General features: G+C 44.7%; 1 protein-coding gene across 1 annotated transcript in view; it reads right to left on the bottom strand.

The window, feature by feature from the left end:
* Positions 1–17,319, bottom strand: part of LOC115099495 — a 132,505-nt gene that overhangs the window by 54,235 nt on the left and 60,951 nt on the right. Inside the window, exon 2 of the mRNA XM_029617170.1 lies at positions 14,680–14,790. Within this exon, the coding sequence (XP_029473030.1) occupies positions 14,680–14,790 (111 nt within the window). The remainder of the gene's footprint in view (positions 1–14,679; positions 14,791–17,319) is intronic.

The following is a 17,319-nucleotide window of genomic DNA, read 5'->3' as shown; positions in this document are numbered from 1 at the left end:
ATTTTGCAAAATGGCGGCGCAAAATGGCGCCAGCTGAAGACAACACGATTCGATTTCAGGAGGCCGTTCCGGACCCCCGCTGGACCCTCAGGTAATTTAAGGCATTTTGGGGGGGTTCGGGAGGGTGGGGGATTTAATTTAAAGGGTCGGGGGTGGGTTTTAGGGTGTTTTAGTGTGCCGGCTCACGATTTTAACGATTTTCACGATACTTTAAACACCCAAACGGCAACAATACGATTCCCTCCCCCTCCCAGCCGAAATCGATCGTTAAGACGATCGAGGACACGATTCACATCTCTACAAAACACCGTAACTTACCCCCCAGCCAGGGAAGGAGGAGGAGAGAGAGAGAGAAGGAGGCAGCACAGACTGTAAACCACTCCTCCCCAAAAATTGAACTTTTTTTTTTTTTTTTTTTTTTTTTTTTAATTTATATGTTATTTGATTTTCAAACTTTTACATTATTAGAACATCATTACTAACTAAAACAACAAGATATAGGGTTAAATTCCCTTTTCTCTCTTATTACTTTATACAAAACAATTGGAAAAAATGTACTTTTGTCAACCTTACTAGAGGCGCAGTAATATTATTGGGAGAAATACTAAACCATTACTAAACAAACATGAAACACAATGAGTACTCCAAATTACTTTAAACTTCTTCTGTTAGTGGGGAGGAGGTGGTTAATTTCCTCTGATCAACAAATAATTTTAACTGGTCTGGTGAGAAAAAAATATAAACATCTTGTTCTTTCCTTAATACACATTTACAGGGAAATCTCAAACTATATGTGTAACCTAGATTTAAGACATCCTGTTGATGGGTCAGAAATTGTTTTCTTCTAAGCTGTGTAGTAAATGAGAGGTCTGGGAATATCTTAACAGGATTCTCATGAAATACTATGGGATATATTGAAAAATATTTTTTCATGACCTTATTCAGGTCTGAAAAACTTATAAAGGATACTAACAAAATACCCCTATCTATTATAGGATTATTTGAATCCTCCAAGAAATTTGTTAAATTTCCTTGAAAAGGTAACTCCATAACGTTTATATTGGAGTTTTTCTTGGGTAAGAAATAGCAATAGCTTATATCTGGAATTTCATGTTCAGGAAATAATAAAACTTCCAAGAAAAATCTCTTCAACGTTGGCGAGAAGCATGTGACGTCGGCGGCACGTCGAGTGACGCTGGCGTCACGTGATTCCCGGCTCGTTCGCGCCGGACGGCTCGTTCGGCCCAAAAAGAACTTTTGGCCAGCTTGGGGGGGCCTCCTGACCCCCCCAAGCTGGCCAAAAGTTCTTTTTGGGCCGAACGAGCCGTCCGGCGCGAACGAGCCGGGAATCACGTGGCGCCGCGTCACTCAGACGCGACGTCACGTGATTCCCGGCAAGTTCGCGCCGGACGGCTCGTTCGGCGCGAACAAGCCGGGAATCACGTGACGCCGACGTCACGTGATTCCCGGCAAGTTCGCGCCGGACGGCTCGTTCGGCCCAAAAAGAACTTTTGGCCAGCTTGAGGGGGTCAGGAGGCCCCCCCAAGCTGGCCAAAAGTTCTTTTTGGGCCGAACGAGCCGTCCGGCGCGAACGAGCCGGGAATCACGTGACGCCGCGTCACTCGACGTGCCACCGACGTCACATGCTTCTCGCCAAGGATTGCAGAAATGACGTCCTCACTCCTCGCTCGATCACCAGGGAGTTGTGGTAAGTCTGGGGGGGGGATTAAGGAGGGTGAGGGGGTTTAATTTTTTTTTTTGCACATATGTACATATACCCAACTCATTGGATTTTTTTTATGTCCATATTGGCCGCAAGTGGGACCCCCTTTCGGACATAAAAAATATGAACATAAAATTTTGCTCTGCACATCCCTAGTATTTGATGACCCGTGGAAACAGGTGGTCACTGGCTCCAAGCTTCTTCAACTTCAGCAAGGAAGTCGACCACTGGCGGACTATACCATTGAATTTAGAACGCTGGCATCTGAACTCCACTGGGAGGAGAATTGTACGATCTATATATTTGGAGGGCCTGTCATCCAGAATAAAGGACAAGATGGCAGCCTGAGAGTTACCTCAATCATTGGACTCTGTTGTGGACTTGGTATCCCGCATCGATCGTCGACTACAAGAAAGAGCTCGCGAGGGATCTAACACAAGAAGGCCCATGGCGGTTACTACCTCCTCTCCCCTGGTCGCCTCTGTTCCGCGAACTATGTCCACTACTGAAGGGACTGTCGAAGAACCTATGCAATTAGGGCGTGGTCCCCTCTCTCCGGAGGAACGGCAAAGATGCCGCCGGGCAGGTCTCTGTCTGTATTGTGGAGGAGCGGGTCATCTCATAGTTCGTTGCCCAACACGTCCGGGAAACTCCCAAGCCTAGGTTCCTGTGGGGGATTAACCCTAGGCACCACTTCTCTAGCTCCCCCACTCACTCTACAGGTCTCCTTGGTTCTCAGAGGTCTCCGATTTTCTACACTGGCTTTAGTAGATTCGGGGTCTGGAGGGAGCTTCATCCTCCAAGATGTAGTGGAACAACTACACATTCTGCTTCATCCTTGCTCAAAGCCATTGATTCTATCTTCCATCCATGAATATCCCCTGCTGGGGAGAATAACTCATCAAACTGTTCCACTGGTTTGTCACATTGCACCCAATCATTTGGAATGGATCTCATTTTACGTCATCCAGAGAGCCATACATCCCATGGTTTTGGGCATCCCCTGGTTACAACATCATACTCCTCAGTTTGACTGGACGTCTTTAAAGCTTCTTCAATGGGGTTCAGCATGCCAAGAAACCTGCCTTAAAGGAACTACTCCCACTGACAGTTATATCTATACTACTCTTCTTGAGGGTTTGCTGTCTCAGTATGGTCAGTTTGCTGACGTTTTCTCCAAAACAGCCGCTGATACCTTGCCTCCACATCGGGAGTTTGATTGTGCCATTAATCTGGTTCTGGGAGCGACTCCACATCGGGGTAGGGTCTACCCATTATCCGCCTCGGAGACCCACGCCATGACCAAATACATTCAAGAGAATCTACAGAAGGGGGTTCATTCGATGATCTACATCTCCAGCCGGAGCCGGTTTCTTCTTCGTGGGGAAAAAAGATGGGACTCTGCGTCCATGTATCGATTTCCGTGGACTCAATGCCATCACCATAAAAGACCGCTACCCATTACCTCTAATTGCTGAACTCTTTGATCATTTACAAGGAGCCCGGGTATTTTCCAAATTAGATCTCCGAGGAGCATATAACCTGATCAGGATTTGTGAAGGTGATGAATGGAAAACGGCTTTTAATACTAGAGATGGCCATTATGAATATCTAGTTATGCCATTCAGATTGACCAATGCTCCTGCAGTATTTCAACACCTCATTAATGAAATAATTCGAGATCTACTTTATATCTGCTTAGTGGTCTATTTAGTCGACATTCTAATATTTTCTCCCAATCTACAGTCACACCGGCAACATGTCATTCAGGTTTTACAATGCCTAAGAGAAAACAGGCTGTATGACAAGATTGAAAAATGCATTTTTGAACGAGAATCACTACCCTTCCTGGAGTATATTATCTCTTAACAGGGTTTTCAGATGGACCTCTCCAAGTTCCAAGAATGGCCCCAGCCTAATAGATTACATGCACTTCAACGCTTTCTTGGATTTGCGAACTACTATCGTAGTTTTATTCAGAACTTTTCTAAACTAGCTGCACCTCTCACTGCTCTGACTCATAAGGGGGCAAACATCAAGGCTTGGCCCATAGAGGCTGAAGAAGCTTTCCAAGCGCTCAAGAACTCCTTCCTGCAACAACCATGTCTCTGATCAACAAGATTTCATACAACAAAGTGCCATCCTGGGTGATAGATTTCGAGACAGGGGATACCCAAGCACTACAATTAAGAGAGCATATAAAAGAGCCAAATTCTCCCCACGGGAATCCCTGTTACACTACAAGAGTAAGACACAGACGTCACAACTAGTGTGTGTGTTGGAACACACTGATCTCACCCAACGAATCAGACAATCTATACAACGTAACTGGCATGTCCTAAGTCCCCACCCCATCTTTTGCAACCAGCCGATGTTTGCATACAGCCGGGGCACTAATATTAAACAACAGGTGGTTCGGGCTACTCAACAGCTCGATCAAACCACAGGTCCTCCTGGCCAGATACAATGTGGCAATTGCAGTTTTTGTGTTCAGGCGATTACAGGCATTGAATGGTTAGACACTAACATGCAGGTGCGAATCACACGGCGACATCTTGTCCATTGTAATTCAGATTTTGTCATATATGGACTGATATGCCCGTGCAACAAAATATATGTAGGTCGGACCAAGCGCAAAATCAGAATACGCCTCATTGAACATAAAAGTCGGATCAAGAACCAGGACCTCAAGGCTCCCATGGTGCAACACTGTGTTACTCATCAACACACGTTTGAACAGCTTAAATGGTTAATTATAGAGCAGGTTGTACAATCATGGCGAGGTGGGGACAGAATTTCAATGTTAAATTTGAAAGAACAACAGTGGATATACCGTCTTAAATCTGTGGAACCACATGGTCTAAATGAAAGGATCGAGTGGTACATTTTGATTTAACTGTATCTTTTTGGGATTTTATGTTATCACCGATTCCTCTTCAGCCAAGATGGCGAACTTAGTGACGCATAAGCCCATATATGGATAGATATGGGGGTATCCTGAAGTCGAGAAATTTATAAGATGGCGTCCGATGACGTCACTTCCCTTTTTTGGATAGTTCAGATCTAAAATGGCGCCCGTCAGTGACGTATATGCCCATTTCAGGACTTAGACACTGTTTTGGCGCCCTTTTCCCCTTTAAAAGCCAGCGTTTGCATCGCGCCGGCCGCTGACAGACGTCTTGCACGGCTCCATGAATGCTAGTTCAGCATCACTGGAAGTCAGTATTCTATGGGGACAAGGTATTTCTTTGTTCATTTCAACTTAAAGTAGATATTTTATCAACCTGCACACTTTGCTTTACAGAACCATTTGAGACGCTATAATACAGCCGCATAACTTGCCTTCCACAAAGTAAGTGCTTTCTTCCATCCTTCATGCTAGCCTAAAATTTGCGGGTATCTTGGCACTGTCTTGTCTATATTTACTTTATTGCAGCAATGTGAAAAACCGGCATTAGTGACATCCGAGCCCCTGAGGAAGGAGGGTTTCCTCCGAAACACGCCGTGTCGGAACAGCGTCGGATTACACTTGTACTAACAACACTGGTTTGTCTACGGACACGAAAATCGCAAGTTAAGTATATCAAGAGACTCTATATCAGAGTACTAATAGAGACTGACTGTGCCGTGAGATAGCTACCTATTGCAGGAGCATCACATGCTCATAGAGACCGATGATTACAAGCAAAGAAAAGCTTGAGCCATTATAAGCTTTACATGTCAGCTTAAATAGTTGACATCTATTATGAGGTCTCTTTGAGCGTCCCCGCCGCTCAACTTATACGGGATTCTTTATTTTTTGTCGGAATCATTTGTATCCTGACCAGTGGATTCTTTTATTCTTTGTATTGTTACAACCATGTCTTCGACATCCTGATCCCAGATTTCTATTTATTGTAGAAGTGGCTGCAACAGCAGAGGGAGTTGGAGCCGTCTTAATTCAGACCAACACATCGGGAATATCTCATCCTTGCTTGTATTTCTCCAAGAAATTTTCTCCGGCAGAATGCAATTACTACATCTGGGATAAGGAGCTTCTCGCCATTAAGCTGGCATTTGAGGAGTGGCGGCAGTGGTTGGAGGGAGCACAACACCGCATAACAGTCTTCACGGACCATAAAAACTTGATATATCTTCAGCAAGTTCAATGTTTGAAGCCACGTCAGGCTCATTGGGCCCTCTTTTTCACACGTTTTAATTTTTAACTACGCTACCGACCAGCCAATAAGAACATTAAGGCTGACGCCTTATCCCGATCCTTCTCCACCGACGATACTGAAGAGCCCGTACAACGTATTATTGACCCGGCTCGCATTATTCTCTCTGCAACATTCACGGTTCCACCGGGTAAAACAGTGGTGCCTAAAAGACTCTGTAATAAAGTATTGGCTTGGGGGGTCACGATTTCCAGTTAGCCGGACATCCCGCATGAGTTCGAACTCAAACACTCCTCCAACAATACTATTGGTGGCCTGAGATGCGTAAGGATATACGAGCTTATGTAGACCTATGCCCAACTTGCGCTCAACATAAAATTCCTACAGGAAAAACTTGGGGTCTTTTTAACCGTTGCCAGCTCCCACGAAACCATGGACACATATCTCCACAGACTTCATTGTGGAACTTCCACCATCTGAAGGCAACACTGTGATATGGGTAGTGGTAGATCGCTTTTCTAAAATGGCCCAGTTTATCCCGCTGCCCTTCCTCCCGTCTGCTCCTCGGCTGGCTCAATTATTCATGCTTCACAATTTCAGTCTTCATGGATTGCCTTAACACATCACCTCAGACCATGGTCCTCAGTTCATGGTTCGAAACTGGCTCTACCTCTGCAAGAAGCTTCGTATTTCTCTGGACTTTACCACAGCGTTCCATCCTCAGGCTAATGGTCAGGCGGAACGTACGAATCGAATGTTAAAACAATTTCTACGGCTTTATGTCAACTCTCGACAGGATGATTGGGCATCATTTCTTTCCTGGGCTGAATTCTCCCACAATTCGCATGCCGGCACCTCGATGGGGGCATCTCCCTTTCAGATTGTCTTTGATCGTCAGCTCAGGCCACCCTTGGCTGTACTGCTGCCTGTTCCTTTGCCTGCGGCTCAGCTAACTGCTGCACAGCTGAAACAGCTTTGGGTCCATACTCAACAGATGTTACGTAAAGCAGCTCACTCTGCAAAGAGATTTGCCGACCAACATCGACGATGGGCTCCCCAGTTCTATCCAGGGGAAAAGGTGTGGCTCAGCACCCGGCACATCCGTTTGAGAGTTCCTTCCATGCGATTGGCCCCTCGCTACATTGGACCTTTTCCGATGCTGCGACAATTAGGTCTAGTAACCTACCAACTTCGATTGCCCGCCACATTGAGAATCCACAACTCCTTCCATGTGTCCCTTCTAAAGCCGTTGGTCCTCACTTGGCCTACCCAGAAAACTCCCGAAATGGTGCAACATAGAGCAGTGGACGAAACCATATATCAAGTACATGACGTTCTGGATGTCCGGAGACGGGGCAACACCTGGGAATACCTCCTAGCGTGGGAAGGATTTGGACCTGAGGAGAATTCCTGGGAGCCTGCTAAGAATATACTGGATAAGTCTCTTCTCAAGGACTTTTACTCCAAACACCCTGGTAAACCCAAGCCTTCTAGGGTGAGGCCTAAAAGAGGGGGTACTGTTAGCACCGCTGGCCGCGGTGTCATGGTCGCCGGCCACGGTGGGCCGCAACCAGGGTTGGGTTGGCGGTCGCGGCGAATATAACATACCCGAGGCATTGGGTGTTGGCAAGGGCTCCTGCGGTAGCAGGCAGCCCTCTTTGGTTTTCTCCTGCTGCCACTGCCGCGGCCAGGCTCGGCTGCATGGTTCCTCGGCCAGGTCAGTTCCTCCCCCTCTGCCTCTACTAGAGCTGTGTGCGCAGCTGATAAGAATTCTTAAAGGAGCCATGACAGGAAATAGTCATGGCTCCTCCTGAGACTCCTCTCCTGACTTCCTGTACTTAAGGCAAGGTCTGATCCTCAGACCTTGCCTTGGTATCAAGGTTCCTGGCTGGGTTTAGTCCTGAGCTTCTTGTTCCTGGTTCTTCATCCCGCTCTGCTTCCCTGCTCCGTTGGATTGACTCTTGGCTTCTGACCTCTGGACCAGTGTTTGTGTTTCCGTGGCTTGATCCTGGTATGGCTTGCGACCCTTCTCCTAATTTCTCCTGGACTGGCTTCGGACCCTTCTCCTGATTTGATCCCGGACTGGATTTCGACCCTTCTTGTGAATCGAACCCGCAGACCGGCTCTGGACTACTCTGTGACTCCTTCTTCAAGACTACTACGACATGCTGGAGGCGCCAGCCATCTGGAACCCACAACCCGCAGGAGGCACCTGCGTCCAGACCTTTCTTCAGTCTTCAGGGGAGTCTTCTAAGTCCCAGCGGCCGGGTCCCTACGGGCTTCTCCTGGGGGGATCACGAGCTTCCAGGGTGAAGTCTTCATTCAACAGCTACAGTATTCGGCCTCGCCCTTCGACGGTAGAAACCTAAGGGGATTGTTTCCTTTTAGGTAGCGCTGACTCTACCTTGGAACAGGGGTCCACCTTCTGATTCATAACAAATGGCACAGTAGTGGAGGGGGTCTTAATGCCAATCAAGCCTCTGGATGTCCCCAAAACCAGGGTGGTACTATCAAACCTACCACTCTATATACCTGAGGCAGTGTTAATGGATTTCCTGCGAACCCTGGGGGGAGGTCTGCTCTCCCATCATCAAGATACCCCTGATGTGCAAGAACAGTACTATACACCATGTCCTGTCCAATAGTCCAATAGTCAGCAGGTGACTATGAAGCTGCCTCAGGGAAGGTAGAGGGCTTTTTTTCATCTTCCCTCATGAGTGGGCCCTGTATGCCATCTACTACAGCACAGAGGAGATGAGGTGCTTTCTGTGCAGGGAGATTTGGCAACCCGTACTATATGCCCTAAGGCAAAGCAAGTTAACAAATCTGTCATCCTGACTGTTCCTCCTCTGCGGCCCCCCTTCATCTGCAGCTGCTATCAACACCTCAGCAGCTGCAAAGTTCTCTACCCCAAAATTCACCCTTACCTCTGGGGGCCAAGGTCCTAGCATCCCTACCATAGCCTCTCTGCTTACCACCCAAAAAAGAACTGCCCTTAAGTCCAGTACCACTGAGGCAGTTACCCCTGAAAATATCACCTCTCAAGAGATTACCTCTGATGAGAATGTGGCGGCCACCCCTGAGAATACCAGCTTGCAGGGATATGCCACTAACAAGAATGTGGCAGCCACCCCAGCACTACCACCATCAGCAGAAGATCCATTGCCCTTCCAATTCCAACAGAGAGGACAGAGATAGCCTCTGGAAACTCAGCTGCTGTCGAGCTGAAAAGGGGTGCAGGCTTGAGAGGCTGAACTGCTGCCCTCCCCCCTTTCAGTGCCCAAACCTCAGCCAACCCTCATGGAAGAAACATCAAATGCTCCCAAATCCTCCCTAGTTTTCTCTCCCCTACAATACCTCCAATGAGTGAGAGAGTGAAATAGCACATGGGAAGAGGGAGAAGGAGGAGAAATAGATTTACTGAATGTGGTAGGAATGAACAGTGGTGAAGAAACCTGCTGCTAATTTTATATTTGAGGGAGATGGTTTACTACCCCTCTTCCCGCTCCACTCCCTGCATCCCCTTAGCCTATTCTGCTCTTCATTTTCCACTGACCTGCCCTTCTCTATTCTCCTCCCAGTTCATCTTCTCAATCTCTTCATTCCTCAGCATATATATATACATAGACACATAGTACTGATGGCAGAAAAAGACCAAATGGTCCATCTAGTCTGCCCAGCAAGTTTCCTATGGTAGTAACTGCCGCTCCGTGCAGGTTACCTCCATGTTTCTGTTAAGGATAGTAACTGCCGCTCCATGCAGGTTCCTCCTCACCCCTCCTTAACTATCTTCCCCTCCTTAACCAGCTGCCCTCCTCTTCAGCCTTGGTTCACTCATCCCTTCAATGATTCCCATCACTCATCAGCATGTTATCTTTCCTTCCTTGGCAGGTTCAGTTCACCTTTCAGTTTGTGATTTCCCCTCCTCCACAGGTTTGGATCACTTCAGGGTTCTGCACTCCCTGAGCCCAGGCACTTTTTTTTTTCTAGACCTGCTCCTGCCTCCCCATCCCTTACAGCACTTCTCCTGGCACTCACAGATTCCAGGCCAGAGCCAGTTCCATGCCTGCAAAGTCCTGAGTTCTAGCAGGGCCATAGCTGCATGTGGTGCTTCCTATCCTCGATTTGGAAACCCCAGAGGCAACATTCACCTCAATTCAAACCATGACTACAGCCCCTCTCAATACCGGAGCCACCAATTTTTAAGATAGATTTTGACCCTCTGATATTTGCATGCCACCACACGTCGATTGGGTAACAGAGATGGTTAGCTATTGATGTGATTTTCGCACCCAAAAGTAGCGTTTAAAAACCTAGTGACAAGCCGATGCGGGTGCACTCCGATTCAAAACTATGTTAGACTGATACAGGTATGTCAATAATATAATGTTGAATAATGTTAATTTGTAGTGCACCTCTAATGGCAATTGTCTGTTCAGTACCAATATTGTTCCTGGTCATTATTTATTCTTGTGCATTTTCAGATTGCTGTTAAAACTAATTCCCCCCCGAAGCAGCCGGGTGGCGAAACACGGGACCATGTTGGGGGATCTTCAGTAAAAGATTGTATTCAAACTAAGGAGTTGCCGAAATAAAATTTCATATGTGACAGTTCAAACATTTCACCAGGAACTTACTTATTTCTTGCACTTTTGTGTATGCTGACTATTTAGAGTGCAAGTGGTGCTCTGGTGTGTTGTTGGATCTACCTCCCATTTGGAGGAGTTTGATAAATGGGTACCGAGTCAGACGACTTAACATTCAGCTATTCTGATGAGGCGTTCAATGCTGTAATCACCGACATTCCATTCTTTGAAGAAACTGCAGCGTTTACCCCTGCTGTATCCTGGATTGATGTTATCAACCTCCAGAAACGTATAACCCGTGCTGAACTCCACACATCTACATTGATAGAATACTGCCGAGTTAGACGGATCCCGAGAGGCCTTAGAGTACAGAAGGAACCCCGCCTTCACGTTGAGAACAAAGACTTTATGACTAGATGGACACAAATTCTTAACAAATGCTCATTTGACCTAATGGTCCTCATCATTGAGACATCTAAAGCCTTGATTACTCCTCTAAAGGAAGAACTTACTGGTCAGTTGGAAGCCATTAAGACCAGTGCCCCCATTGAACAATTTGACCAACAGCTGGCAGAATTCAAAGAAAACTTAACCAATTTCACCAGCCATTTGAAGAGTCTCAAACACAAGAAATTCTTGAGAGACGAATACGATTATAAACAGGGCTACGTTTACACATGGCAATCAACAAAACGGACCAACAAAAGACAAGTGGCATTTGCCTAGTCATCATCGGACGACAGTTCAGGCGAAGAACAAGCTCCAGCAAGAAGTGTCAATCGAGAAACACACATGGGAAGTGGGGGCGGAGCCTCATCTACAGTACCTACCTCATCGGGCTTATCTTTTTTAGAACCAGTTCCAATACTGCGGAATGCAAGAAATCCCAGGCCAAGAGGTCAACAAACTTTTCAACAATCGCAGAGGATAACACGATCTACCCGACAACCACAGGACCCATGGCAGTGACTGGGAATAATATAGTTTTCAACTTATCATCTAGGACACTCAGTTCGATTGAACTTAAGACGCTCAGTAAGGGTTTATCCTATGTTCCCACTGTTTTGCCAGATGAATTTGACATACAAATACATCTTTATCGTTTTTTCAGGGCATTAAAGATCAAAGCTTTTTTCAAGGATTCCCCCCCTTTTCAAGACCGCTCAGTGGTATACCCTAGGTCTAAATGGGTCCCACTGGGTCCGTTCGACCCCAGCTTGGTGGTTTTTGAGAATTTGGTAAGATATGAGATTTCCACACTTAAGCATAAAAGACAATATATGTACTATAATTTGAATAAGCAAGAGAACAAGGCCCTAAAAACCTTGTCACAGGATACTAGTATTGTAATCAAGCCGGCGAATAAGGGAGGGGGTATTGTCCTGATGAGTAGCGAAGACTATACTACTGAATGCTGGTGACAGATTAATGATCCACAATTTTACAGACCCTTGGCACAAGATCCGACTGAGGAATTGAAAGAATTAATTAAAACAGCTGTACAAGCGGCAACCGATGCACGATACATAACCCCCCGCGAGTCTCAGTTTCTGGTCACCACACATCCAATAATTCCGACCTTCTATACTGTACCAAAATTCATAAATCATTGGTAAAGCCACCAGGGCATTCTATAGTATCTGGTATAGGTTCTATACGAGATTCATCCCACTTAATCACTCTTCTGGATAACTGTGATCCCCCGAATGGTCCATGTTACTTGGTGACACTTGATATAATATCATTGTATACCAACATACCACAAGAAGAGGCATTATTGGTTATTGAACATGTTTTGGACACTCGTACAACTCCAATAAGAGTACCTACATCCTTTTTGGTCCAGTTGGCAAGATTGGCACTCACATGAAACTACTTTCAGTTCCAGTCCCAATTTTTTCAACGAATTAAAGGCACGGCTATGGGGGCCACAATGGCCCCCAGTCTAGCCTGTCTTTATGTTGCAGCCTTTGAAGAACAGTATATTTATGGATCTGAATGGTGGCCTCTAATTTTCAAATGGTTGCGGAATATTGATGATGTGCTGCTCATTTGGTTAGGAATAGACATACAATTTTTTGGGTTTATTGATTGGCTTAACCACTGCAACCCTAATTTGCAATTTAACTTCTGCATACATCATAAGCAAGTAGATTTTTTGGATGTTACTCTCACTTATCAGGATGCAAGATTTGTCACTTCTCTGTTTCGAAAATCTACTGATAGAAATACCCTCTTGGCATTTGATAGTTTTCACCCTCACCACTTGAAAAATAATATATCTACTGGTCAGTTCCTCAGACTCCGGCGATTGTGTTCTTCCACATCCGAATATATTATTCAAGCTCAGCAAATGATGGTTCGCTTTCAGGAAAGAGGATATCCCTATAAGATTCTGAAGAGGGCATTTAAACGTGCCCTATATAACAACAGAGACCTTTTATTTCTTCCACAATCTCAAAATCATGATCCAACAGTGAATTGTATCTTACCTTTTTCCACACAGAGTAAAATGATTTCTGAACTCATACATAAACATTGGATGGCGTTAGCCTTAGATAAATTTTTCAATTCAGATCTAAGGTTCACCTACCGAAGGGGAAGAAACTTGAGGGACATATTAGTGCATTCAGCAGGCATTCCCAGCAAAGTAGCATATGAGGGCTGGCATAGACCGTGTGGCCACTGCTCAGTCTGCATTCACACCTCTACTATCACACAATTCACACATCCCAATACAAAGTATACATACACATTAGGTGGCACCTCTGACTGTGACTCAACGGGGGTAGTATACGTCATCATTTGCCCCTGCAAACTGTTGTATGTGGGCAAGACACAACGGAGTATTAAAACTCGCATTATCGAACACAGATCGAGTATTAACACTAAGAAGGAAAATGCTCCATTAGTTTCTCACTGGTTAGAAAAGTCCCACACAACGGCTGACTTAGATTTTTTCGTGCTTGATGTTATTGTGCCCCCGGTAAGAGGAGGGGATTTTTCCCTGATCCTCTTGCGGCAAGAACAAAGATGGATCTTCCGCCTAAATACAGTAGCTCCACATGGTCTTAATAGCGAGCTTGAGTGGAACCATTTTCTATAACTATAGAGGTCTAGTGTCCTGCGGGTGTTCCATAGGGTAGATACAACAGTACATCCCATAAACTATAGCGAGGGTCAGTCGAATTTGACGCAAGTGGGGGTTCCCGCTGCAGTCTCCTTTTAAGGTCAATGACGTTGGCACGTCAGGCCGACGTCGATTGGATAACAGAGCTGGTTAGCTATTGATGTGATTAGCTATTGATGCGCCCAAAAGTAGCGTTTAAAAACCTAGTGACAAGCCGACGCGGGTGCACTCCGATTCAAAACTATGTTAGACTGATACAGGTATGTCAATAATATAATGTTGAATAATGTTAATTTGTAGTAGTGCACCTCTAATGGCAATTGTCTGTTCATTACCAATATTGTTCCTGGTCATTATTTATTCTTGTGCATTTTCAGATTGCTGTTAAAACTAATTCCCCCCCCTGAAGCAGCTGGGTGGCGAAACACGGGACCGTGTTGGGGGATCTTCAGTAAAAGATTGTATTCAAACTAAAGAGTTGCCATAATAAAATTTCATATGTGACAGTTCAAACATTTCACCATGAACTTACTTATTTCTTGCACTTTTGTGTATGCTGACTATTTAGAGTGCAAGTGGTGCTCCGGTGTGTTGTTGGATTTACATATGTAAGCCCATTTTGAAAACTATCTTGACATAACTATATGCACACAATTACTCCTGCTATTTGGTGCACATAGTTTTCTGAGAGAATTTATGTGCATACTTTTTATAAAAAGAAACCCTTCCCAGATTCCACTCCTTGGAATGCTTGTCCCTTATGCACATAAAATACATGCATATACAGTGTATATGTCTATAATTTAATGCTCATTTCAGTCATGAAACTTTCTAAAGCATCATTTTTGTGGATAAAGCACTACTTTACCTACAGAAATCACTTTCAAAATTACCCTCTAAATTGTAATAACTGATGAATCATTTATTTCATAAAATAAGGTTGTTAATGCACACCTCTACTAGTGCTCTGGATGTAGATGCTACTGCACTCAGCGTTTGTAAAGGTCCCTTTCACTGAGGAATGATAGATAACATTTAATCAATGACATGTTGATGCGTTTGCCGCTTGTAAACTTATCCTACCTGCTTTGCTGGAGAACTCCTGTGATTTGCAATGTGACATAGAGAATGCTGATGACAGTGAGGCAGATCCAGAGCTGTCCCAACTGACCACTGAGTATCTGCAGCAGCTTCCTGCAGGGGAGACATAAGAAGAGCCATGCTGGGTCAGACTAAAGACCATCAAGTCCAGCATTCTGTCTCTGACACTGGCTAGTCCAGCCCACAAGTACCAGTCAGACCCCAAAAGTTGATCTATTTCTTGTATCTTACTCCCAGAGATAAATGCTGGCTTTTCCAAATCTACCTGGCTAATAACTGTTTATGGACTTATTCCAATGCTTGATTGTGCGCTGCATGAACAATTTTTTTCTTTCGATTTCTTTAAATCTACCAGTTGCTAATATAGAGTGTCCCTTAGTCCTAGTGTTGCTTGGAAGGATAAATAACCATTCCCTATTTACCCATTCCATCCCACTCATGATTTTATAAATTTCAATCATATCCACTTGCAGTTGTCTCTTTTCCAAGCTAAAGAGCCATAATCTGTTTAGCCTTTCTCCATAAGGGATTTTTCCATCTCCTTTCTCATTTTTGCCTTTTCTATGCTATATCTTTTTTGAGATGGAGTGATCAGAACTACACACAATACTCAAGGTGAAGTTGCACCATGGATCTATGAAGGCAGGGGTGAACTGAACATTAGAGCAATAGGGCATTGCCCAAGGATCTACAGCAGTAGGGGACCCATGGGGTCCCCACTCTCTCCTAGCCCTTCCCCTAGCCTTGAATGGGTATTTAGGGGCCAATGACCCTTATTGCCCAGGAGCCCAAATCTCTGTCAGTTTGCCCCTGATGCATGTACATTATGATATTCTCAGTTTTACTCTGTATTCCTTTCCAATTAATTTCTAACATTCTATTTGCCTTTTTGACTGCTGCTTCAAACTGAGCTGAAGATTTCAAGATATTATCCACAAGGATTCTGAGATCCTTTTCCTGGGTGGTGACTCCTAACAAGGAACCCAGCATTATGTACCCATAGTTGGGATTATTTTTCCCTACGTGCATTTCTTTGCCCTTGTCCACATTAAATTACATCTGTCATTTAGATACCTAGTCTCACAACATCATTTCTTCACAATCCACTGCTGTTTTAATGACTCAAAACAATTTTGTGACATCTGAAAAACTGGTCACCTCACTCTTCATTCCTTTCTCCAGATCATTTATGAATATGCTAAATGGCATATGTACCAATAGAGACCCCTAGGTCTACATTCAGAAAACTGACCATTTAGTCCTACCCTCTGTGTCCTGACTTTTATCCAGTTACCAGTCCATAATAGGACATTAGTTCTTATCCCATGACCTCTCAATTTCCTAAGGAGTCTCTCATGAGGGACTTTATCAACTGCCTTTTGAAACAGCAACTTCTTCTCCCCCATCTTCAATTATTTCCCTTTGGACTGAGGTCTCCACGCAGTATCTGATGTTGTAGGATACTGGCCAGAAAGACACAGACATACAGGAGTAGGTGCCAGAGCAAAGGCTGAATCTATTATCTGGATAAAGTGAAAAGGATCACCATCTGTGGTCCTCATTCAGACATGGGGATAGTGAAATGCATTCTGTTTCAGTGATTTTTATCTCTTTTTGGATTATGGAACCTTTACACTAGGAAAATCTGAGAAAACCCAAGCAGTGATCTGATCTGGGGAGGGGAGGAGTGATATGTCTCCCTCGGCAATATATATGTGTGTGGGTGTGTGTTTTGGGGATGGGAGCCCTCAGAAGGTATACATGTGCCTTTTATAATATGGCTATCTGTGGAGCCGCACCCCTCCCCTACCTGACACATGCTACCGCTCCAGTCACCAGAAAATATGTTGATGTCCAGCATTACAATTTAGATATTCAGCACCACATAGCTGGGTAATTTTGACTTATCTAAGTAAGTGGGGGTGGTTGAATATCTGCCCGGGATCAGTGGCCACAACGTAGCTGGATAATTACTTATAATAAATAGCCAATTAAATGATGGGCGCAGTGAGGGCTGGGATGAGTTGAGTTAACCGGATAAGTTATCTGGCTAACTAGTCGTGCCAAAGACCTATCCTAAAGTTAGCCAGATACATTTATCTGGCTAACTTTTAGATAGCTGTGTATATTCAGCACTGCAGCTGCGCTGCTGAATATCCATGTTAAATTAGCAGGATAGATTTATCTGGCTAGCTAGCTCAGCAAGATAGAGGCTGAATATTACCTCCTATATGATTCTTATTGACTTTGATCCACAGTGTACTGGATGGTAACAATTGTTCTGTAGGTTCTGCCACAGCAAATGTAAGAATGAGCTGAAGGGGAACTGTGCAGAACCTTTCGGAAGTGCTCACAGAATCCTTGGGTTCCCCAAAGCCCCAGTTGAAAAATATTATTCTTTTAAGTCTTTTGATAACTTGCTAATCTATTATCAATCTGTATACATTAAGAAAGAGAATCTAACTAGCCCTGGCTTTAGTACCTTTGGAGTAGCAGTAACAGAAACAGCATGAAGGGACCATTTTATCATCCTGTCACCCTTTTCCCAGGCATTTAGCTCCACTCCTGATGACGTCAACACTGGTGGTGGGTTTAATCTATTAGGTTAAAGGGATCCTCACA

Source organism: Rhinatrema bivittatum, chromosome 9 (assembly GCF_901001135.1).
Source record: "Rhinatrema bivittatum chromosome 9, aRhiBiv1.1, whole genome shotgun sequence".
NCBI classification, from domain to species: Eukaryota; Metazoa; Chordata; class Amphibia; order Gymnophiona; family Rhinatrematidae; genus Rhinatrema; species Rhinatrema bivittatum.
Note: the sequence above shows the minus strand (reverse complement) of the source record. Positions and strands in the feature narration are given on the sequence as shown.